Raw genomic sequence first — 25,562 nt, 5'->3', positions numbered from 1 at the left:
GTTCCTTTCTTGTTTCCTTTCCTGTAAACGAATTATAGAACGTCAGTGAACTTTGATGCATTCAATGAAATGCTGGTTGTGTTCGACAAGGGGTGCGCTATGTACCTTCACGACAGGTCGTGACGTCGCCGAGTGATTCATGCATATACGAAGCTAACCCTGCCGGGCGTCCGATCCAGGTGTTTGTGTGGCGCCTTTCATTTGGCACTTCCTCAAATGCCGCACCACACAGCAAACAGAAGCAGACCCAGATGTCTAGGAGGCGTTAGTAAAGCAGGTATCACCGGCGTTTGAAATTGATTTACAGGATAGAAAAGGTGCAGTATCTGTCACAATTCTCCACGGACACATGTACCACATGGTAAAGGATGGGAGGAAGGTGGGAGTGAAAGAAGAGAGGGAGATAGAGGTGCCGTAGCGGAGGACTACGATCCATCGTGCTATAATGGCTTTCGCCTCATCGCATTTTAGTGGTCCAAAGTGCCCTCTAGATTTTTTTTTCCCTTTTATTCACCTGCCTTTATAATCCTCTGTAGGCTGCATCCCCTACGTCACCCAAGTCATTCCTTCTGCGGAGTCAGAGTGCACCACGGCTGGAATCCACACGAAGGAAGTCAAATCCTTTCCTTGGCTCTGGAAGCCCGAAAAATTGGAAAGGCAAGGAGAACAATGGCAAAAGTTCCCCAAAAAGAGTTCCTGTCCAGACAAACAATGATGTGGAAGTGAGTGATTTCACAGATCAGGACACCTACATCGACCCACTTGTAATCACTCCTCAGCAGCAGGCCACATTTAGGCCGATCACTCGACAGGAAGCCATGGTGAGTGTAATGTTCATTCATCCTTTTTATTAGTCTTAAAATTGATGATGTGACCTCATTCCTTGATGATCTGCTACTTTGATTGCAGTGGCCATCATCTCTTACACTCATATTTGATATCTGCGATTGGTGTATCCCAAAAAGCACCGCTTTGCATGTGTGTAGCGCCAGCTGGTGATGCAGATTGGCGGCTGGCATGCGGCTTATTGTTGATTTTCTGCTCATTTCTTTTCACTGATGCCAATAAGGATCTTTGCTATACAATAGCCTCCACTTCCAGTGAGCTCAAAGGCACCATAAAAAGCTATCTAGATTAGCCCAGCTTAGCCAGCTTTTCTTAAATTCTGCGAACATCCTCAGAAAGGATGAAACACCTTAAGCCAGAACAAAAGGGGAAACTGTCAAATCAGCAGTTGCGGAGTCTTGCCTTGGCATCAACAGATATGAGGCATGTGCTCAGCTGTAAGCATGTCTCTGCTTGTGGGAAGTCACCATGATCAAGCTACTGAGGTTGTGCCTTTGACAACAGTAAGTCATGCGTCTTTGTGAAGTCTACTATAGCTGAATGCCATTTTTAACTTTTGTTTTGAGGTCAAGTAACACCGCAGTGACAATCTCTCTCTCTCTCTCTCTCTCTCTCTCTCTCTCTCTCTCTCTCTCTCTCTCTCTCTCTCTCTCTCTCTCTCTCTCTCTCTCTCTCTCTCTCTCTCTCTCTCTCTCTCTCTCTCTCTCCTTTCCATCTACTACTTTTCCACTCTGTTTGAAGTGCTTTCTATACGATGCTTATTTTTCTTGTCATAGAGCTCATTGTCAACAGTGGGGTTCTTGAGAAGAACAGGCCTGTTTTTTTTAAAAACAATATTACTGAGATTGGGCTTAATGTAATCATTTAACTGGATCATTTAACTGGATCAAGCAGCTTGAGAGGAAGCTGTTGTAATGCGCCTGCTTTGTTTCTCAAAATGAACCAGACTTCTTAAGAGCTTAGCTGACTACGCAATTCATATTGATTGTGATTTCTTCATGTTTTACTCTTTGCGAGTCAGTTTGGTAAAATTCCTGAGCAATGGCAATGTGAGTGGTGAAGCCTGAGAGCTTCAGTTGCGCACTGCTCATCTACCACTGCGCAGCTGGTGGAGAATGCAGAAAGTGGCAGCACTTATGTTAGATGTAAGGCATGGATCAGTGAAACTGAGTTCTTCTGTGTGCCAGTATTTAAGACAATGAAAGCAGAGCGTTGTACGTACTGACAACTGTGACCTTTCTGTATTGTGCCAGGCTCTTCTGTTAGAGCTCTAAACAGTTAAATCTAAACAAATGTGCCAGTTTTGGATTTCAGAAAGGGTTGGGGATACTGCACTAGGTTTTGTTTTCATTCCTGGTACTGAAGTTTTCGTTTTGTATGTGTGCTTGCATACAACAATTGTTTAATCTGTGCGTGATGAAGGGTTGAAAAAAAAAAAAAAAGATATCGGCTTATGGCCAAATTTATAGTAATGTAGCTGTAGCCGCCGCTAAAAATAGTTATTTCGGTCTTCTGGTTTATTTGAGCCTGTCATTTATAGTGACATTTAATGGCAGCCTAGTAATTGCCGTTATGCAAAAACATTTTGCCTATTTTTATTACTTTTTAACTGTTTAAGTGATGACATTATGGACTTTCAAATTTAGGATCTGAAGGAGCTGCTATTTGGAACACGAACTGGAAAATTTGGAGAGGAGTGGGCTTCCCAGGGCTTCACTTTCACTAGGTCAAATGCTGTTCCATATGGCCTGCTACAAAAAAAAGTATGTGTCCTGTTCCTTCTTTTTCCTTGGAATTTGTTTTTGTTTTGTTGTTGTTGGCAAGTATACTGATCTGTGGGTGATCTGCAGTAGCTGACATTCTAATAAGGCAGCCTGTTGTACATATGTGTTTTTTAACTGTCAGGAAGTAAAATTGGTCAACAGATACAAACAAGCAGTGGTCCAGATACGTTGTTCTTTTTGTCAGTGGCCCATCATTCTGCACAAAGTTTTTAGTGTTTTATTTTCTTGAGAAAGCGTATGGTTCAGATTGCAGTGTAGCTGTTGAATGAGGTACCAAGGCTTTTATTGACACTTTCACTTGATAAAAATGTAGATTAGCATTTCCTGACATAAAATATGAACACCGCCTTTTTTTTCTTTCATAATTAAGTCCGCGCTTGCATTGTCCTTAGCGCGGATGAGATGTGAGAATAAAGCAGAGAGCACACAAAAGCTACAACCGCGGCATGCGACTACGCCAGCCACTACTCACATGCCTTTGACAGTCGCAAAACAAAGCTGGTGTCTACATGAACTCTCTTCTCGCGAGTAGGTATAGCCTAGTGTCGAGATTCGAAGTTATGTGTGAGTTTCCTGCTCGTGTTTGATTCCGTTGCCTTTTACTATCGAGAGCTTCGATTTTACCTCTTATACTTGATGAGAACTAGAAAGCATGCAATTTTGCTGACGCTCTTAGCCACACCAGAAGCTTTTTGATCCCCGAGTTCCCATAACTCTGCCTGACTCAACATCGTTTACATGCTTTTATTACAAGCGGATCAAGCGAGTTAACTCTACTCGGCCTGACTCCATCGAGTTTATGTACGCAGAGCTTGTATCATAGCCAGCATGTTGCATGCAAGGTATTAATGTGAAGGAAGCAGCTGTTGTTTTGTGAAATGTTCGTACTAGAGATGCAAGATTTTGTCTACATTCTGCACATGCCTGATTCTCTAGTTTCAGATTTGCTTTTGCATTTCCATACCACATCTCTGCATTGCATTTCAGGATGTTACGTCAACATGTTAGCATCACATGCAAGTGACATGGACATGACAATCTGGATAACATTATTTTGTGATCTCATGACACACAAAAATTAACCTATTTTATAGCAGGCATTGTCTTCTTTATGGACATGTAAATTTGTATTTATTATTGTCACAAAAGTTGCAGTTACTTTACTATTCATTTCACTATGCCTTGTTTTGTGTGAATGGTGAAGTTATAGGTGTGAGCTGTAGCAGGCAGGCCAAAGAAAAGTAAACTTGACTGACTGTGGTGATAAACTAGACTCCGGCGCAGTTTTTTTTTCAATGCATGTTATTGGTATTTGAAGTATGTACTCAGTAATGTTTGGGTAACTTCAGAATGATCTTTAAGACGGTATTCAAAATATCATACACCAAATTAAATTAAGGTTTTACTCTGAAGTATGTTACAAATATCTAATTCACTCTTAAACGAACCACAAAATTTGTTCCTTCTTATCGCAAGTTTGTCTTGACAGAACTACGCATAAAAAAAAGAAAAATAATGACTGGCTATTTAGTGTACTTAGGCCAAATGCAGATTAGGTGCACTGCCACTTCTGTTTTCACTGCAAATCCAGGTTACACATACTCATTAGCAAAACTGACGACATTATGCCAAAGACCACCTGACATAGATATAAAGCCCTGCTCTAATTTCTCACTCTTTCCGATAGTAGCTGTTATTTGTGTCTATTTTTTTGCTTTCGTATATTGCTTATAGGGCTTTGAACATGCCCAGTAGTGTATCCGAGGCTCTTTCTCATCTCGCTCCTGCATTCAGCAGTGGCCAAATCCACGAGCAGGCACTCCATGCGCCTTTCTATACGCCGCAGTGAATGCGCGCGGCAGCTACATTTGACCGTCTCTGCACCAGGATGACATGCATTGCAACTCCGTAGTTTTTGAACCCCAAGTGCCTTTTATAATGTCTTTTGGTTGGTTTGGATTATGGGGTTTAACGTCCCAAAGCGACTCAGGCTGTGAGAGACACCGTAGTTGAGGGCTCCAGAAATTTCGACCACCGAGTGTTCTGGAACATTCACGGACATTGCACAGCACATGAATGCCTAGCATTTCGCCTCCATCGAGGAGCGGCCGCCGCAGCCCGGATTCGATCCCGCATACTTGGGCGCAGCAGTCAAGTTTCCTAAACACTGCGCTACCGCGGCGGCGTTTTATAAAGTCTCTGTGAGGCAGCACGCGGCATATGCTGAGACGTGATGCCACATCTCCGCCAGCGTAGATACGACGGTGCCCGGCTATTTACACACCAGCAAGAAAACTACTTCCCAAAAACGTGCACTCTCGCAAGATAACTTGCTCGCAGCATTGCACGAATACACTCAGAAGCCATCTTGTGGAGTGTGGTTCCTTGTGTGGAGGCATAAAAAAAAAAAATTATTTTATTGTGAAAGCATTCATGCGACTGTCATAACTGAGCAACAATCTTCTTGCTTGTGCCAGAATCCTGATTGATCTGCCAGGTCGTGACGTGACAGTCCACGTTTCCTGGCAGGGTAATTCAAAGAGTGCTTTCACATGGTATTGTCGGTCTGACCAGGCTAAATCCCAGATAGGGCCTAGCGAAATTGTCTAAAGCCCCTATGTCCGCCTATAGTGGTTTTACACACACATACACACAAAAAAAGAATGCCGGTGCGGATTCAAACCCAGGAGTTTTTGTGGGAAGTTTGTGCGGAAAACCGTAGTTTTTGCTGCAGCCAGTCGGCCCGCCTGCAGACTGTGACAACCTTTTGTGCTGTGCATTACACATTGTCATCCCTGTCAATTTCCATCTGTGCGCAAACAGTTTTGCACATCCTACTCTGTTTAAGTATGTTAAAATGCTACCTTATTTTTTTCTCTTAGCAACACCACATGAGCACCGAGAGAGAGCTGTTGCAAGGGCTCACTGTAGTGCATAGTTGCTCTGAAAGTTCGTCATAACCAAAGTACATGCGAAACAGCACCGTAATCAGATATTTTTTTTTTACATCAAATCCTGTAGGTTTCGCATTCATTTTATCCAAGAACTGTTTTAACTAAATTTGTCTTAACAGGAGTATACTGTAGAAGACAGCGCATACTTTAGCAGCATTATTTCAGTTGTATTGTAAATTTGATACGACAGCATTCTAGATGCCTTCTGCCATGCCATGTTGATCAACTCACCCCTTCAGCTTCAGGCTTCCTCAGCGCGAGCGCTCTAGGTAGATCTGTTCACAACTTAATTTTTTTCTGGTAACAGACACATTTCACTAAAAAGTTTGCCTGTATGGTTACTGTCGTTTTCCCCTTTTGTTCACTTGCCTTCAGGGAGGGCCATGTGGCGTCCTCGCTGCAGTGCAGGCTTACATGATCAAGGAGCTGCTGTGGCCAGAGGGAGGGCTACAGAATGCCGACCCAAGGTAAAAAAACAGCTTTAGCTAGCATATGTCGTGACGGGCAACCAGTGTTTCATTAAAAAGTGCAAAGCCTTTGACAGACTTATGTGCAGAATAGCATATTTTGCAGGTGCACTCTGTTTACGGACAAGCTTTCATTGTATCAAAATGGCTTTCAGTGGGTGTGTGCAGTATACTTTCAAGTCTATGGTGTTGGGATGGAGTAAGGAGGGGCACATTATTCTGTATTTACAATTTTATTAGATTTTTTACGGCATGCCTCTTCCTACAAAGTCATTCTTATCCACTTTGTTATTGTTTGGTTGCAACTTGGATGCTATATGACCTTGCAATGTCTTCTTTGCAGTGGGTTTAAAGTTGATGTGCCCAGAAGGAATGCCGCCTTGGCCCGAGCACTGGCGTTCATCCTGTGGCAGGCAGGTGACTCGAGCAGGGCTATTGTTTGCAAGTAAGTGACACAAGCCCTTCTTTCATGCGCAAGTCCTAGTGGCTTGTCCTGAGCGTAAACTCACCTGATTTCACTTTGTATGCCCAGCCCAACTGGAGTGAATGTGGCTCACACTGGTGACGTCCTGGCCAGCGACGGTATCATAGAAACTGTGAGTTAGCATTGCTGTCAGCTGGCTGGTAGCATCTCTGCTTGCTTACAACCACATACTTTTTTTTCTTTTTTTTACGTCGCAGCTGACACTGTCGACATTCACTTCAAAGGTGGCGTTGCAGGAGTATTACAGTTCCTGTATATTCAAAGTAAGTGCACTTTCTTTGGACTGTAATGCTTCTTTGAGTAGAGTTGTGTCACCCGATTTACTTAGATTTCATGGTAAGAAGGGGCTTCACTGCTTTTAGCCGAGTATTTCAGATTAAATTGGAATAAATTAAAGCTGGGTTGTGAAAATTTCTTATAATTCAAAATATTTGGTCATAATTAGAGTATTCAATATCCGATTGAATCTAAATGTTTCCTATTAGGAATCTAGTAGTTTCGTTTTAAGCAAAAAAAAAAAAATTTCCACTGTCCTTGTTTTGCTTCATTTTGCTTCAGCTTTTTCCTGAGGGACAGTATTGCAGCACACATGCAAAGAAAAACCGCCACATAACAGCTCAGTAAGAGAAGCTGGTAGAAAGTGACTATGAGAGACACTGAAACAGTGTAGCTGCCTGCCTTGCACTCCTGTGTGGCCTGGCTGATCAAGCAGCGAAACAAACTGCTGAAAGCCCTGTAGGTTTAAGATTCTGGCTCAACGGGTATGCTCTGGAGGTTAACAGAGGCGCTGGAAGTTCGCTCTTGCACTATCTACATTTCGTCTTCTGGGAAAGCAACCACCAGCATGAGCGGGTCAGGCATATGTCAGCAATTCGAACTTTCATTAGTTGAACTGATTGATATCCGAATTAGGTATCTTTTTCGTAACATGGAGTTTCATGTGTTCCGGCAGGACTGGGCATCAGCACAAGGGATTAGTTTGCCGTGGTGATGCAGTGGTTAGGGCGCTCGACTACTGTGCCCGATGATGCAGGATCGAATCCTGGCCGCCGTGGCCGCTTTTCGGTGAAGGCGAAAAGGAAGGCGCCTGTGTGCTGTGCGATGTCAGTGCACGTTAAAGAACCCCATGGGGTCGTAATTTCCGGAGCCCTCCACTACGTCGTTTCTCATAGCCTGAGTCACTTTGGGACGTTAAACCCAACAAACGAAACCAAACAAAACCATAAAAATTAGATAAGATTTGTCTTCTGGAACAGTTTGCAAACATGCACAACTGGTTCGATGTTATTTGAGATCATTTTAACTTCTTTCCACACCTTAGCTCAAAGCTTCATCCACTTTGAATTGAGCACAGCTGAGTACAGCGGTAGTTCTGTTTCTTGACGACTGCTGAACACGCCTCTCACCGTCATCGTCGCCAAGCTCAGTTTTTCGTGGGTGCAGGTCAACCCAACGAAGGGTTTTCTTTTTCATTCTTCTCCGTGCCTTCCTGACTCCCAGATTGCTTTGCTGTCTCCGCTGCGTGACAATACGTTGACTTAGCTTCATTGAGTTTGAGAAATGTTTCACGCTTTTTTTTTTTTTTTCCCCCAATTTTCTAGCTTGGTGTTTTAGAAGTGTGCAGCTTTCAAAATGCCTTTTGTGCCACTCAGTCCTTTTGGGATGTAAAATTGTTTGAAATATTTACTTTAAAGTTATTAAAATTACTAATTTGTTCAAACAAAAAAAAAACCTATTCATGTTAGCTAAAATAAAAGATATTAGCTTGGTATAGAGTGCATCAACAAGTCACCATGCAGATGAGGGCTCTAGAGTTGTGGACTGCACAAGCTGCATGAAAACAGGATGAAGTTACATTTTAGTCTAGTACGTCTAATCAAATATAGTATTGATTATGTATATTAAGTCAACTGAGAGGTTGTTTTTTTTTTACTTGGTGATTAATAATATTTTGCCTCAGCTGGGCCATATTTCTTTGATAATTTCAATACTCTCAGTACAAAAGGAGAATTAATGCTGTAAGAGTGGGAATGTCTGATAGTGGTGCAATTCAGGATTTATCTCAGAAACTATCGTGATGGCGTAGCTTATATGGATGAATTTCTTTTTTTTTTATCACAGTAGGCAACTTGTACAGTATAGTATCAGAACTATGGCATGTATTCATGAACACATTCATTCATTTGAGCCTTTGTTGAGAATGCTGCTTGCATCAAATGACTGTGTTAAGCTTACCTATAACATGCTTTCATGTCATACCATTAATGAAGCAGAGGAACCTTGTTCTCTCTCAATATACATCGTGCTTATTCAAGCGTAAGTTCGCAGTCAGATCTGAAAATATAGTGGGTGTTTTTATATACGTCTTCACTATATAATTCACGGAAAACAACTTTTAAGGCGAAAGCCTCTCTAGGCTCATGGAATGAAAATCCGTATGCGAGAGTTGTGCACGAGATCTGTCATATTTCATGAGATTCCACGAGATATGTTCTTGTCTAGTGTCCCTTCCATCTGCAATCCCACACTTGAACACGCGCCAAGGAACGCTACGCGACAGGAGCGATGGTGTACTGTCCAAACACACTTTCCAGAGAAAGTGTGACAGATACTGCACCTTTCCTTTACTGTAAACCAATTATAGTTATATGTAGCACTGCAACAAACGCTGACAAGAGGCAAACGATGAGAGGCTAATGATAGAATAAAAAGGGTAGGCTTTCGCCATTCTCTTAAGAGACATCTAAGAGACCCTCTAATTTTTTTATTTTGCAGCTGCAGGAAGACGACTGTTCAAGCTGCGTTTCTTTCCTGATATCTGTGCTAATGACACATGGCCTGGAAAGGCAAGTCTCCTTGTCAACATCTGTGAACATTCTTAGATGTTGTGCCAGCATTTTCATGCTCATAGGTGTGCTTACATTTTGCTTTCTGGTCTTCCAACTGACAGGATTCGTGAGGAAATGGACGAGAGGAACAGCTCACTCATTGGCAAGCACAGCCATTGCAACCAGGTGAATAACCCAGCACATCTCGATGCAAGCCGAACTGCTGCTATGTTTACGAGCTTCCTCATATAATGTGCATATCAGGACTAAGTAAAAAACTTGCATTATTAGAGTGTGCACGAGTTCATATAATGTGCATATCAGGACTAAGTAAAAAACTTGCATTATTAGAGTGTGCACGAGTTGCTCTTTTCTTGGAGTGGACAGTTTTCATTTTCATGCCAAGTAATGATCAGGCTTGAATTCATAAGTGACCACTTAAGCGTCTCTGCTGGTTTACACGCTAAACAGCTAATTTACGGTTTTCCCTCGCTAATATGGACACGTTGGTCCCGAGCAAAGTTGTGCATAAAGGGAGTCGCCGGGAATAGTGAATAGCAAAAATAAACATTAAAAAATGTGTAGTTAGGCTCTACTTTCTCATAGGAGTTGCCAGTGAAGTTGAAATTATAGCAGTAATTTCAGGACTTGCAGTCCCATTACCCTGGTTGCCATAATGCTTGAAGTAATCCTTATTAGGTGTATCTAGTATCTCTAATGCACCTGATGGTGTGAGCTAAGTGAGCTAACTTCAACTAGTACAACTGTTCACATGCAAGCTGCTGCATATCAGCGCTCAGTTGTGTGGGCAGGTGCTAAATCTAGCTTGGCGAATGGCACAAGCTGACGTGAGTTTTCTTCGCCACCATTCATGATGCTATACGGAAAATGTTAAGAAGCCTCGACTTACCGTATTTTCGTGATTCTAAGCAACCCTAAACGGGCAAAAGAATTCTTGGAAAAAAAAGTTTGTATGCGAATGTCAGCACACCCCTTCTTTGTGTGTGCACGCTCGAGGTGTGGCACGGTCTCCAGCTTTTTGTGTTGTTGCCTTCCGACACTGCGCGACAGCTGGCGGCGCAGGACATGCAAAAGCAGCCTGAAAGCGACCCCGATTACTCTATCAGCATGTTGTCACATGGAACTGGAATCAGCAGCTATTCGGTGGTTCTCGGCAGGTTTCACAGATAATGCGGGCTTGCATCGCTTTGTTTGGTATTAGCCATTTGGAATCCGTAACGCAAGTCTGAATGAGTTTGAAGAGGGCTGTCACAGCTTGAACTTCAAGTGCACCACTTAATCGTGTTTTCAGAAGATGTTGGCAAAGTTTGTTTTCCAAATAAGTTGTCAAGATATCGGCATGAAAACAAAGGCAAAGGAGGAGGGGATATTTAAGATTTTTGAATGTAAGCACCCCCCCCCCCCCCTCACTTTGGACATCATAATTGTGAAAAAAAGGGGGTTTTTAAAATGGAGTAAGTATGGTATTTCTAAAGCTACACCGTTAACCCTTTGCCTGTCGAATATTCCCTCTATGCGTTTAGTCAGTACCCGTACGGCAAAAACGCCATGGGACGGAATACGGCAGCAGTACCTGTACGGCAAAAGCCTTTAAAGGCTTAAAGGTATAATGCAACATCGTTAATGGCTTCCATTTGTGGCTTCCCTTGTAAATCTTTGTTCACATAGATGCATTTTGCTACTCGCTTATTCACTAGTCTATTAATTTATGCCTTTGTATACCCATTAGCATATGGTCGTAAGCTACCACAGTTACCAACTGTAGGTTTGTGGTTCGCTGTTATATTTGCTAAGCGTGGTTGCAACGAACGGAGACATTAGACATATATGCACGGTATTCTTGTGCAAAAGGAAAGCAGTATACTATAAATGCAGTAAGCACTGTTCTGTGACTGCATACACATCTGTTGGCTGGGCTCATATGTCTAAGCCGATAAAAACCACTTAAAAAATATCGGCTTGAAGTAGTACTGGTTAATAAAAACCCTGATTGATAGTCTACCCAGTACTACCATTTTTTAAAATGCTCGGTGATACAGCCTACTTAAGGCTTTAACTTGGTGGTGACAAGCTGTTTTTGGGCACAGCAATTTTGTGTCAGGACAGTGGCATTGTGGGCATGGAAACGTCACGTATGTTTTACGAATAGCCTCTCTCACACCTTTCTGCACGTCTCGCAGGAGGTGGTCAATCTCCTGCTCGTAGGCCAAGCGGTCACAAATGTCTTTGATAACAAGGTCTGCTTTGGCAAAGACGCAACAACTGTGCTCAGAGGCATCACAGCAAAGTCGAACATTGGCTTGCTCTCCCTCTACGAACACTACAAATCTTGCGAGGTAAGTCATCACTTGTCGCTTATATTCATATTTTCTTTCTTTTTGATTGCGTGCAGTCAAACCTGAACTGAATTACATTGAACAGAGCCAAGGTCATCTTTGTTAACCAAGGAATTTGTTGCAAACAACTTGATTGTTTTTTTTTTTGTCAGCTCAATATTTTGCAAATGCGGCTAAAATTGCAGTTTGCTAATATTTCATGAGCACTGCACTTTGTTGAAACAGGCGCTGTAGTGTTCTCATCTTTTTCATGAGGCAGTCTCATGCTGGCATGCTGTGTGCATGCAACTAAGGTGGATGTAGCATTGGACTTGTATTAACAAAGTGATCAAACCCACGCATGCAATCTGACTCACTGAATTATGCGCTGAGCATGAATGGTGCAGTCACTATGCGGAATGGACACACCGTGCCAAACATTCTGAATGAATGTCCTTGAATAAGCATAATTCTGGATGATGGCATTAAGTTGTAATCAGATGCACATTGAGGACAGGAACTACTTACTATATTTTTTTGCACTGGATTTGTGAACTTTTTTCTTCTTTGGCATCGAGACATTTTTTTTTTCTTTTATGTTACAGGACATTGCATCTTACTAGAAGAAGTAATAAATGCTTTTTATAAGAAACTGTCTTTTGTTGAGCCAAACGTAAAGAAGGGTATAGTGGTGTTCAAGTATATATGACATTGCATGAAGCGTACAGTGAACGATTATTAAGGCCTGAGATGAGTCCTTGAGGACAATGCAGTGCTCCTAAATGGCTTATTTATAAGGTGTAAGTTTCACTTTTTATATAATGTGGTCTTTTACACTGTTTCAGATAGTTTAGATTTGTGTTGATTCTTATTTATTTATTTATTTATTTGAAGTGCATTTCATTTTTACACTTCAGGAAGGAGGCCAAGAGGCACGACGCCTGACGTGGGCCGTCCTCCCTGGGGGAAGCAAATTGCATTTGACACATGTATACAAAACAAGCAAATACAATATGTGTAGCAGTCATCATGACATCAGTTTCCACAAGCACATGAATTAACAACATGTGTGATATAGTGTACCACATAGTTTTTTTAGTATTAATGATTCTTATTTGAATTAACAACATGTGTGATATAGTGTACCACATTGTTTTTTTAGTGTTAATTTTTTTAGTCTATATCATTTTCCTTCCAGTGTTACAGCAGGTAGTTTAGATTCAGTAGTGTGCTATGGCAGATAACCTTGACCACTTAATATCGACATTAAAAATTTGTCGAATAGCTTTCAGTAAAAACTAATTACTTGTTGCGCTGCCTCAAAACCCATTCACCCAGCAGGATACCAGTGGACACAACATGCATGTCCCTCCACATTTATAGGCATCTCAGGCTAGCGGTTCATGTGACAGCATTGAAATATCCTTTTTTCCATAAACCTCCAATTACGTTTTGTGGCCAGTAGTGTTAATTACCTGCAGGGCAAAAGAAAGGGCTTGGCAGAAGAAGACAGAATTATGTTCAGCATGTGGATGCTTCTTCCACAAATATAAGTTCTACTTGACCTTATGTCTTACTAAAGCCTCAGTCTCACTTAAACTCATGAGGTAAAGCTTGGACGCAGATATTTTGTCGTCAAGGGCAAATAGAGGCACGAAACATTTGTAGTAGGCAGCAAGCTTGGACGCAGATATTTTGTCGTCAAGGGCAAATAAGAGGCACGAAACATTCGTAGTAGGCAGCATCTACTGCAGTGCAAGGAAACCTGGCCTCATTACGTCTGACATTACTGGTTTATTGGAAGAGCTACCACAGCCCGATCACTCAAGGTTGGAGCCCGAAATCTTTATTGCGATGGAAATGGATGAGTCTGGCTCTTTAGAGGAAATGGTAGAGTGAGGAGAAAGCATACGATTTATGCAGTGTCAACGACTTTTCTTATGCAAACCTTTAAAAAGTGAATAGGCCTCATGCACGGGAGTTCTGAGTTTTGGTTCCGATGTTACTGCACACTGAGGGCTGGCTTTATGTGCCACTTTTCTGTCCCTGAGTGGATTTCATATTCTCCAAGATTACACTCTCGATTGATCAGTTTAGCGGCATTAAGAAAGGTGAGAACCAGCGCAGGACCAGCAGGAAAATTAAGGGCGTGCAGCCAACGAACATCTGGCAGGAAGTGTCAAGCGGCAGTGCACGACTGTTTGCAACGTGGCAACCTGACACTGGTTATTAGTGTTGCCTAGCATTGTTGTCATTTCATGTGTTCGCACAACTGAACTTAATCTTGTGTAGAGCTTTCCTAGAGCTCTGCTTTGCCTAACACTCACCCGTGTAGTGACTGGCAGTGCAACAGGGAGTTCGCCTCTAATTTCTGCACTTTGTACCTGACCTTGGGTAGTTTTTTCGCGTTTGCACGATATGTCGATCCTGGAAACATTTTCGGCACCTTCAGTTAATTGTGATCTATATTGTAACGCAGCCTAAGGATGTAGGTCCATGCCAGTTGCATACATTCAGAAGCATGAGTAGGGAATTCAGGTGCTTTGGTACTTCTGTGGTGCCCCTTGAGTGGCGTGCAAGGCCTATTTTTTCAAATCTCTCCTTTTTACCCATACCTTTCCTACGTTCTTGGCTTTCTTCTGGATTAGCCACCTTACCTAGTCAAATTTTTATTTCACCCTGAAAATCACCAGTTTAATGTCAGCAAACTGAGAGCTTTCTATTGTTGCAACTTTGGTGGCTCCAGGCACATACCTGGTGGAAAGTTCCTAGCAGCGTTTTCTTCAGATTTTCCAGATTTAGATGTAGCGAAAACTATGTTTATAGTCGCTGTTTTTCTAATTAGTAGTCAAATGCAAGCTGCGGGAAACTATCATAAACTCGTGCATTTTGACTAGAGGTGGTGTGAAGAATAATGCAAGGAAGTGAAAAATTAACTCCCTGTAAGCTGACATTTTCATCGTGGTAGCGGCAAAAATAACATGGACATTGTTGGCAAGGAATGGAACATAACGTCGTGTCGTTCTCATCTTGTGGCTGCTAGGTTGGTTCATACTACAAGGACCCCAAGTACCCGATCTGGATGGTGCTCAGTGAGAGTCACTTCTCGGTACTGTTCTCCAAGTCATTCCTGGCGCTTGCACCGGGGGACGAACAATTTGATCTCTTCTACTATGATGGCCTGAACAAACAGGAAGAGGAAGTGCGTCTGACAGTGGGTACGATGGCTGCCCTCAGTGGGCCAAACTACTTTTTTTTTGTACTTGTTGTTTTTTCAGCACAGTGGGATCAATCAGTTTTACTTTTATTCAAGGCGACAGCTGTATGTGGAACTTCCTGTGTTCATCATCTGAGAGTAGGAGTAGTTGAGAACGTACCCTGTATGGTGGTGTGGACCAGGATACCAGCTTTGACTCTTTCCTTACCATTGGAAAAAAATGGGCATGTTTTATTGGTTTATTATGTTTGCTTGAAAATTATGCATTAGTTTCATTATCATGCAGTTTCTCAAAATGAAGCTAAATGAATGCACTATTTTATAGCTTACATTTCTGCGGAGATGTTGGGCAGTAATGTCAGATTTAGTTTGTCAAAGAGCAAGGTATCGACTGACATGCCACTGCACATTGAGTTATCGGCTTCAGCTGTAGGTTCTTTAATTACACAGTTTGTGCAGCCACTTTAAATATGTGAATGCCCTTGATCCTCGTTAGAGTCCTCAAAAGACTGAAACACTAGGTTTTAAGCATCCGCTTTTTTTTTTTTTTTGAAGGCTTTCTGGAAAGCTTCCTGTCTAATATGGTCATTTCTATACTCCTTGTCGACAAAAGTTGTTTAATGGGCCGTGGTGACTGCTTCATGCAAGAAATTAAAAAAGTGCTGTGGTACCTTTTATTGAAAAGCACTAAAGCATATCGTAGACAATTGTGAAGGGAGCATTGTTTTTTATTGAAAGGCACACTGGAGCAAGTGCAGAATGTAATGAAGCATGACTAGCACTCCTGAAAGGGAACAGCATATTGTGCACATAAGAAAATCATTGATATTTTCCCGGGGTGTGGTCATGTGGTGTACTACACTCGTAATAACCTCATTTTTCTCACAAAACGTCACCTAGTTAGTTTTATGTGATTTTTTATGCCAGGTCAAAATTATAAATCCTTGTCTCTTGGATATTGGCATGCCAAGATTGTTTGCATTACCAACATGAATTCGTGATGTGTTTTGGTCAGTTTTCAGTCCCTCCGAATTCCTTCAAAAGATTTCAGTTGGTCTAGCCTAGCTTTTAAGTGTGGTGTCTGCACAGCGGCAAACAGTTTAAAAACGTCTCTGTTGAGGCGCTACTTTCATGAAAATACGTTCTCTGCCAGGTGAGTTCTACAGGTTCCATCTTTTAGTTTGTCAGTGCCTCCTTTTGCTGCGCCATGGCGGCGGTAGCTATGGCATCATGAAGTGATTTTTGCAAAACCTCGATTCACTCTGGACCAGTGATGCACAAAGTCTTCCCACCTGTGTGTTGCCTTGTGCTTCGCACCATACAATGCATGTTGTAATGCCATGCCATGCAAAGTCCCAGCCTTACTGGCCTGAACTATTACTGTCGGAACGTTGGCTCAGCTTGCGAACTGAGGCTCTTCTTCATGCCTTGTTCAGTGCTCTTTTATACCGTGCAGCCATCTTTTTTCTCTCCTTCTACTCTGGATCGAAAATATAATATGGAATATGAAATAAAAGTGATTACATGTCTTAAGTCATTTTACCTTACGAAGACACCGATTTTACTGAAAGAAAAAATGCAAGAACTTCAGACAGGATTCGAGCCTATGAGCAAGCCAGACGCAGTGGCGTCTAGGTCACGCAAGGCATGCTTGTATGGTCTGGAACAAGCAGCGATTTATATGTAATGCGTGTGGTTGTTTATGTAAAGTGGCATCATGAGGCTTGTATGTAATTAGAGGCCGCTGTTTCCTAAGGCGAAGCCTAAATGGCCCCCTAATTTTTGAGGCCTAAATTGGGAGATGTCATATGGATGTCTGCAGCTGATTGGTGTAGTTCATGGTTGTTGAGCTGTTTAGTCATTATCGAGTTTTACCGAGCACAACCTGCAAGCTTTTCCACCTTGTTTATTCAGCCATAAAACTGTAGCGTTTTTCATTTTGTTGCAGATCCGACTGCAGACATTAGTAATGAAGATGTTGTCATGACGCCGCCTCTAGACCTGTGCATCAGGACAAGGTGAGCTCATGTGTGTTTCCATTTCAGTGCTGACGCTGTGCACTCAACTTTTGTGTTGTCCTTTGCGTCTTCATCAATATGGTATGCTTTCCCATGTCTCAAAATGCATTGCTATGTGCCATATGGCTGCTTCCTAATTATTGTTTGCCTTGTCACAGTCATTCTAGAGAGTGGAAGCATTGGGAGTTTTTCTCCTTGAATGACATTCTCCTCTGTTGCTAGGAGCGCGACAATCTCACTGCTTGCTTCCTGCCTGCTTTTGGAGTGGCCTTACTGGGTTCATAACAAGTGGAACGCGGAAATGAAAGAAAACGGAGTATAGTTGCTTTAGCTGCATGTGTTGAGTATAGTCCACATGCGAATGAAGTCTTTATAACAAAATTTGGCCATTAGAACCATCGAAAGGATGATGAACATCTAACAGATAATGCAGTCTAAATGCAGAAGGTGGTGTACTGATCCATTCCTTGCAAATGTCTCATAGTACCTACCCGAGTGACAATGACTAGAAGTAATCTTGATCAATTTGAAGTTAGCATTGTTGGTTGTTTTATGGAGTTCAACATCCAAAAGCGACTCGGGCTATGAAGGGTGCTGCACTGGAGGGCTCTGGAATTTTTGCAACCACCTAGGGTGCTTTAATGTGCAGCGACATTGTACAGTATAGAGGTATCTTGCATTTCCTCTCCATCCGAATGTGATCGCCGCATGCAGGATCGAACCCAAAAGATAAGAAAAGTAACGTGTAGACGTTGTTGCATGCTTAAAAGCCTGTGAAATGTCCATTGCCAGCAAATTTTGTTATTCCTGATGCGGAGAAAGATCCTAATTAGGTATGTAACAAGCGCACAGGAAGATGCTGTGAAAATTGGTCTAGTTTTGGTGGACACAAATTTTGGTGTTTTTTGTTAGTTGCATAGCTCATGAACAAAACGTTGCGGGCTAGTTGGTTCATCGCAAGGGGGAAACAGCGCAAGCTACACACGGACAAAAAGGGGAGGACGAGACATACACAGCGCTGATTTACAACTGAAGTCAACTTACAACTTTTTGTCCATGTGTAGCTTGCGCTGTTTCCCCCTTGCATAGCTCACTCGAAAAATTATGCTCGCAGATAACCTGAGAAAACAGTGATTTAGAGTTCAGTGAATAAACTTCATCTAATATTGTCCCGCTATTCCTGTTTTGAATTGAACACGAAAAATACTCTGGCCTCTCCTATGGCAGAGGTATCTTTTTATTTTTGAAGTTTTATGAAAAGTTCTTCAAGCACATTTGGAGATGTTATCAGCACTTTCTAAGCTCTCCAGATTGTAATATGCTCCACGCTGAGATACTTGCTGCAGATGAATTGCTTCCAAAATGCAATATAATTATTGGCAGCAGTAGATGCATTCATGACAGAAAGCTGCCTTCCCTTCCCCCCCCCCCCCCCCCCTATATTATGAACTTTGCTGCTTCAGGGTATATAATGGTTATAGATTTAGAAGAATGTCCAGTTTTGAAGAACAATTTTTTTTCTTGTTGTTTGCCACTGCAGAGTTGCGCAGAGTTTTTCATCTGATATGTTCTGAACATAAAGCATATTGATTAAAGAGAAGAGTGCACTGCATTGCTGGAGTTTTACCTATGAATAAATTTTTGTTATTCATACCCCGAATCTGTGGAGCGCCATGCATTCTCATTAATGCTGCTTTTGCGCTAAAAAAAAGTGGGAGTGGTTGAGATTTCAAAAATCTTTAACTCAGAATCTCCACTCCTTGGTAACTTGCAGTGCAAATGCTTCATGTCACTTATGATTCCACACTCTGGTTAATACCTGTCAAGAAGCACATCTCTAAAGGCCTGGTAGCTTTGCATCTGTGCAAAATTTAGGGATGAAAGCGTTGACGTCAATATATCAGAAGGCCTATGGGACCACGCTGTCACACCTAGGCGGCCATGCACATGCGGTATATTATCAGTGTTTTATACCTCATGCATGGCAAATCTTGGAAGCTGATTACGTAGTCTTTCTATAAACCTAAAGGGTGAAATGTGAGGACTTGCCAGTTGCAATCATTGTTGGCAAGGTGGGAAGTGATCACGCACTCTCCTTGTGCATTAATGGCAGTAGCAGAAGCGGAGCAGTGGGCCCCAGCGAGATACAGCCGGAAGTGGAAACAGACCCGATTGGGAAGTCCATAAGAAGTGCGCACTCTTTTCGAGGCTGGCCATGGCCACTTATGCAGAAGATGTAGTGTTTGATCCCGAGTTTTGCCCACAACTTCAAACCCAGTGGCCAGAAGCCCTCCCATGCTTTGAGTAGCTGAATAGCTTTCTAGGAATGGCAGGCATGCAAGAAGATTTATTTGATCATTGATATTGTAAATCAATAAATATACTGAAGTTCGTCCTCGGAGCATTAAGGCTTTTGGAGTGACTGCTGAAAAAAAGAGCGTACATTAGTTGTATCTTTTTTAATTATTATTGCTTTGCGAGGAAACTTTGAGACTTACAAAAAGACGCGATAATAAATCAAGGTCAGCGCTGCATGTTATGAAAGAAAATGATAGAGGTACTAGTATGTTAAGAAGGTAAAGTGGATCAGGAAAAAGGCAAATGAAAAGGTAGTGATACCTTAACTGAAATCAAAAAGGAGGAACGGGCATGGGCAGGGCATGTAATGTCCCGTAGCAGCACCAGCTAGTTGTCAACACAGACTGCACCATAAAGACCCAATTTTCCAGACAATCTGGCGTCGGCACTGAGAGCGAAGAATCCCAGGCATGCTGGTAATTATGGCCATGCACTGACTGGTCCTCTGGTAACGTGACGTCACGAGGCATGGCCAAATTGGCAAATGCTGAGACGTTACCGCTTGGTGGCAGTATCGAGAGAAGAAATCATCATTTAACCAGTAACTTATATTTCAAATTGACCAAGAAAGTCGGGTTTTAGCGGATGGTGGCACCATACCATTTCCTTTCGTTGCTACTAAATGGAATCTGTTTGGAGCGTCTTAAGTGAATATACTGCATTTTGTGACTATGCCACAGTGTCATGCAGAGAGGTATTTGTGTTGATATCAACTTAAGGCAGCCTACATTTTTCTAAAGACAGTTCCACTAAAACAGCGGCCACAGCAGCTGCAGCGTGTTCAGATGATCAATATTATCTGGAGCCCTCCATTATGGCGTAGCCTAAGTGACCGCCTGCACCTGTGTCATTAAAATTGTAATCAGCTTTTGACAGCTGTTTGTGCATTTGTGCTTTTGCTAGTGAGAGGAAGCGTGGTAATTTTTGATATCCCTTGTGAAAAGTAAACTGATGTTCTTGTCTGCTTGCAGGTGGAAAGGCGCATCAGTGTCATGGAACAATGCTGAACCTTTGCTGTGATTACCTGCTTTTTTGGCAACCTTGTTCTACTCCACGCACACGATACTTGTGTTTGTTTAGTCTGTCAAGCAGGAAATCAAAATTTTGTGTTTCAATAATATGTGTAATACTTGCCTTGTAGTTAATTTTTGCACTTTCGGAAATGGCTGTTAATGCAACTTGACCAAAGTTCTTTGTCATTCTAGTCAGGAAATTTTAAGTGTCTTTTTAATACATTCTACACAAACATATATGTATGTAGCCACAGAGTTGCAAACACTAATGAGCACCGGCCTGAATTCATCTCATGGTTAAATAACTGGGTACTTGGTGCTCGAATGTCATGCAGCATTTTTTTATTAAGCCTGTTGCGCCAACGAAGTTGTGCTGCAGCGCAGAGCTTAAAGTGGCGATTAAGAGAACAGTTGTACTATCCGGTACAAGGGTCTTGTGAAATGATTGAGGCCTTGGAGTCCTTAGTTGCATTTGATGATGTGCTCATTTTGTGTGAAATTTCACATTTAAGGCATACACAAGACATAATTTTATCCCCTTTAGCGCAGATTAAGCAAGTGATATGTTATAACCGAACATTGCTCTGAACTCCTCTTCGGAGTTATGGCTCAAACAAGGCAGTGGCTTGACTGGTGAGGCATGTGCGCCTTCACGATTACCAAATGCAGCTTTTGATGTGTTCTTGCACGAACCACTCTAGTGATGCATCTGCTCATGAATCCCTGCCAACTGGAGCGGAACTTAGGCACACCGTTATGTTCCATGGCTGCGTTCTTGTTACCCTTCCTATACGTAGTAATCTTTCACTTTCATTGCATTATGTTCCAACTAGTCTTGAGCCATATTAACGAGCCGTGCCAGCGTATTGAGCCAATTGGAAGCAGCCAATTTGTACAGCTTCCTCTCATGTGCGTGCGCGATGCCATTTCGGGCAAAGTTGCAACTTGAGGAAACGTCTTTAGCACTCGCAACAAATACTGCTAGTTACTTAATTTATGGTGTTTCCCACTTTTAACCTGCGTTGATGCTGCCAATTTACAGATATTTAAATTTTATCTTTTTAATGCATTCCAATTTTGTGTTGCTTCATGTTTGGGACTGCTCTCATTTTCGAACAAAACATAGAGGAAAGAGAGAAGCTTTGCTCTTCCTAAAACGTGTTCATTTTTGCGATTTCATTGTGCAGTACAAATTTTAAATGTACACATTAGGTTTCGACATCTGGTTCTGCGGAAGTTTTTTTTTTTCTCTCTCCTTTCTTTTTTTTTTTGTGTGTAGATGCAAAGATGTGATAACACTCTGACTGTTGAGGTAGGGGAGGCAGGTTCAAGACAGGTTTAAACGAAGGTTCCAAAATTCAAATTGTAAGGACAAGTTTTGCATTCGGAACTTGGCAAACATGGCACTGGAATGGTATAGCTGCATACCACCGCAAACACTGCGAGGGCGGGTAAAGTATTGAAAGAGGATGACATGATCCTAATCTGTTTCAGTTGGCGTTCATAATTCTCAGTGACATTTGATCCAGTTTAAAATAGAAATTTGTGGTTGAGGGGCCTCCATGCTATGTTTGCTTTTTTGGTATGTTATGGTGGCCTGCGCTTGTGATAGCATATTATGCATGGTATCTGTTCTCATTTGCTAAAGACAATGCCAAATGCACCTAGAAGATTGAGGGTGGAAGACATACGTGCAATGCATTCGTGTTTTTATGCTTGCTTACGCATGGCCAACCGGTATTAGAATAGAGTTTTCGTAAAAATTTGTGCACACTAGCGGTATACAGAAATTTTCATCCGACTCAATTTCACTGTACAGTTTCAACGTAAACTGTTGCCACCTTGTGGATGAGCCAGAGGCAAGGTGATTTTTTTTTGTTGTTTGTAAAATCTGCCAGTTTACTAGCCTCTCTTATGCCGGGTAACCATTATTCACATCTCACCAAAGGGTACTAGTCAGGAGAGTGCCATATATGTGTGTTTGTGTTGTCTTGTTTACATATTTAGTGCCACATATAACTCTCATGTGCTCTTCCCCACTTCAGTATTTCATGGTTTGTTTATTTGTGTTCATTTTGCTGCTATTAAAGATGCTGTGATAACACTACTTTCTGACTCCTTTTAATTGTTGCGCCTTGTATTGTGAAGACTTTGATATTGCATTTAGGGGCAGATTTTACCAAGACCCACCATCACCAGCACTGTACAGGTAAGGAGGAAACGTGAATGGAGTGTATGGCACTGAACTCCGTCCGGCTACACCCCAGAGGAAAGTGAATGGAGTGTATAGCAGTTAAATTCATCCAACTACGCCCCAAAAGAAAGTGATTGGAGTGTGTAGCAATTAACTCCATCCAACTACACCCCTGAGGAAAGTGAATGGAGTGTCATCCTCAGCCTGACTATATCCACTGCAGGGCAAAGGCCTCTTCCATATTCCTCCAATTAATCCGGTCCTGTGGTAGCTACATCCACTTTACCCCTGCGAACTTCTTAGCCTCATCCGCCCACCTAACTTTCTGCCGCCCCCTGCTATGCTTTCCTTCCCTTGGAATCCAGTTTCTTGCCGTAAGCGACCATCAGTTATCCTTTCTTCGTGCTACATGTCCTGCCATGCCCATTTCTTCTTGATTTCCACTAGAATGTCAGTGACTTGAGTTATTTCTCTGACCCACTCTGCACGTTTCCTATCTCAACGTTATCCTTACCATTTTTCTATCCATAGCCCTCTGCATTGTCCTCAACTTATGTAGAACCCTCTTTGTTAGCCTCCGCGTTTCAGCGCCATAGGTGAGTACAGGTAAGATGCAACTATTGTATACTTTCCTCTTGAGCGATATCGGTAAGCTGATAGTCGTAATCTGGGAGTGCTTGCCAAATGCGCTCCATTCCAGTCTTATTCGCCTTATTTCCCTTTCATGGTATGGATCTGCAGTTACTACTACCAGTCCCAAGTAGACATTTGCCTACTACTTCTAGTGCTTCGCTACCTAACGTAAACTGCTGTTCCTTCCCTAGGCTATTGAACATTACCTTAGTCTTCTGCATATTGATTTTCAAGCCTACCTTTCCACTTTTCCTGTCTCGGTCATCAATCATTATTTGCAATTCATCCCCTGAATTACTTAGCAAGGCAATGTCATCAGCAAATGACTAATAATGGAGCTCTCACACCCCAGAGGAATGTGAGAGCTGTGATGTTGACATGCTTAGCAACTGCAGGTAAACATGCTGCCAATGGCATGGGTCTTTCTCTTGACAAAGCTGTGAATGCAGATAGGATAGCGAGGAGTTAGCAGTATAGTACACAGTTGCAAAAAAAAAAAAAAAAAAAAGACGGGCAGCTTTGCTTTGGTAGGGATATCTAAGTATAGACAAATTATTCAGCATGTACAGCCTTGGTCAAAAGTCCTGAAGTCAAAGGATTTTTGTCTCAGCCGCAAAATTGAGGCATGATGCCATCATTCAAAACCAAATGGCATTTAAAATGCTAGAAAGTGATTTCTCATCTCGGCAAGAAAATGTCCCGTAGCATTTCACAGGCTTTAGTCTATAATGGCATCGCAACAGCTTTATTTTGTGACAGATTGAAATTTTTTTTTCCTTTAGGACTTTTGATCAAGACTGTACACCTTTTTCCAAAGCCATAGTTTCTTAGCCTGTAAACCTTGTCTCATATAGAAATGTGGCATAGCATAGATGTACTAGCGTCTCTCCAGTGCATCTCCTAAGCATGTGCCTCCAATGCAAACATAATATTGCTAGCAATAGAATACTGTAATATGCTAGCAATAGAAACTAAATGTTTCAATTGCTAGCATGTTTGCAGCTGTAGTGGCTGACACAGCATAACATTCACATGCTAAGCAAAGCGTATGCTGCCGGGGATATTTTTTTTTTTGCTTTTTCAGTGTTTCCACTCGTGAGTGCACCTTATCTCATCCTAGTGCCAAGTAATTGAAGCTTGGCACCATTTTCAGAAATCGATAATTATCATTCTGACATGTCAAGCTGCTAAACAGGCCAACTATTTGAAAAGTATACGTCATGCTGAGGCCATGATAGATATCTGGGCAACTATGTTTATTACTATATGCCACCTTCCTCACGGTTATCCCGTGAACCATCACATATGACATTGTACCATGCATTATGTTCAGAGTCCCAAAGCTGTGCACTTTGCCTATGAGAAATGCCATAGTGGAGGGCTCCAGATTCGTTAACACCAAGAGGTGTTCTTCAACGTAAATTGACATAGCATAACACACTAATGTTCTTGCATTTTGCTTGCATCAAAATGTGGTCACCACAAGCAGGATCCACTCTGTCCTCCTTGGCCTAAGAAGCAGATTGCTCTGGCCACTGAACCATCGTGTTTGGTGGATTTCGAGAACAAGGGTGGGGCAAATTTTTGGGGGGAATGTGCTCATTGCACAATTTTTTTCATCTTCTTCACCTTCTTGCTCTTTGTCGTCTTCTTCTCCTTTTTCTTCTTCTTTGTCTTCACTTCTCGTAGCTACGCCTCTCCAGACGTAGCTGCGGCTACCCGAGGTCTTGAAAACCTACCGCAGTGTAGCTTTCGCTACAATACTTTGAACCACCAAGTCTGCTGCCACCACAACGAAGTGAGGCCATACAACCTGGCACTAGCAGAGTATGCTAGACGTGCAAACTGACTACTATAGGCATCATATAAATAAATATGCTTCAATAAATATCATAGCACTTGGCTTCTATGGTACCCAGCTAGCATATGCATCCTCATACCCCCTTTGGTACTATCGCAGAGTTGGATAGAAGCACGTGCTTGTTAAGGCAGTATTGCTGAACGATTCATTTGCTTCCAGCATTAAAGCAAAACACTAGCGATCTCGTTGGTACTGCGTAACACTGATGAACTGAATAGTACCCCCATGGCAAGCTAGCATCTGGCAAAATGCTACCATGACACCACGGTGTTGCCAAATACAAGTCCAGGAGTTCTGAGAGCATTAAGTAAATCTACAAAAGCCAACATATTTCAAAACTACATAAGGGGCAGTGAGATGCTGTAGCAGATTATCAGCTGCCTTTAATTCAACATGCACAGAAATCTGAGCACAACGATTTTTGAGTGTTGCAATCAAATTACAGTAGTTATGGCTGTTGTATATAGATTATGTGAACTTGTGCATAACTTCAGTATGCCACAGCAGTGAACAATGGATTAAACTTTTATGCGGCAGACTTTGTTCACTTGCCACAATGGGTAGAAAGA

At 42.1% G+C, this 25,562-nt stretch overlaps 1 protein-coding gene across 1 annotated transcript in view; it reads left to right on the top strand.

The window, feature by feature from the left end:
- Window positions 1-22,412, top strand: part of LOC146199361 (putative ubiquitin carboxyl-terminal hydrolase MINDY-4) — a 35,404-nt gene extending 12,992 nt beyond the window's left edge. Inside the window, exons 5-16 of the mRNA XM_084594819.1 lie at window positions 537-821; window positions 2,493-2,609; window positions 5,960-6,051; window positions 6,395-6,496; window positions 6,584-6,647; window positions 6,733-6,798; window positions 9,311-9,381; window positions 9,486-9,549; window positions 11,565-11,720; window positions 14,743-14,917; window positions 16,865-16,934; window positions 20,264-22,412. Coding sequence (XP_084450945.1) covers window positions 537-821; window positions 2,493-2,609; window positions 5,960-6,051; window positions 6,395-6,496; window positions 6,584-6,647; window positions 6,733-6,798; window positions 9,311-9,381; window positions 9,486-9,549; window positions 11,565-11,720; window positions 14,743-14,917; window positions 16,865-16,934; window positions 20,264-20,312 — 1,311 coding nt within the window. The 3' untranslated portion in view covers window positions 20,313-22,412. The remainder of the gene's footprint in view (window positions 1-536; window positions 822-2,492; window positions 2,610-5,959; window positions 6,052-6,394; window positions 6,497-6,583; window positions 6,648-6,732; window positions 6,799-9,310; window positions 9,382-9,485; window positions 9,550-11,564; window positions 11,721-14,742; window positions 14,918-16,864; window positions 16,935-20,263) is intronic.
- The last annotated feature ends 3,150 nt before the right edge of the window (window positions 22,413-25,562 follow it).

The sequence above is a fragment of the Amblyomma maculatum genome, chromosome 2 (assembly GCF_055883805.1).
Source record: "Amblyomma maculatum isolate TAMU_Amacu chromosome 2, ASM5588380v1, whole genome shotgun sequence".
In the NCBI taxonomy this organism is placed as follows: domain Eukaryota; kingdom Metazoa; phylum Arthropoda; class Arachnida; order Ixodida; family Ixodidae; genus Amblyomma; species Amblyomma maculatum.
The sequence above is the reverse complement of the archived record's forward strand: the minus strand, read 5'-3'. Positions and strand labels throughout refer to the sequence as shown.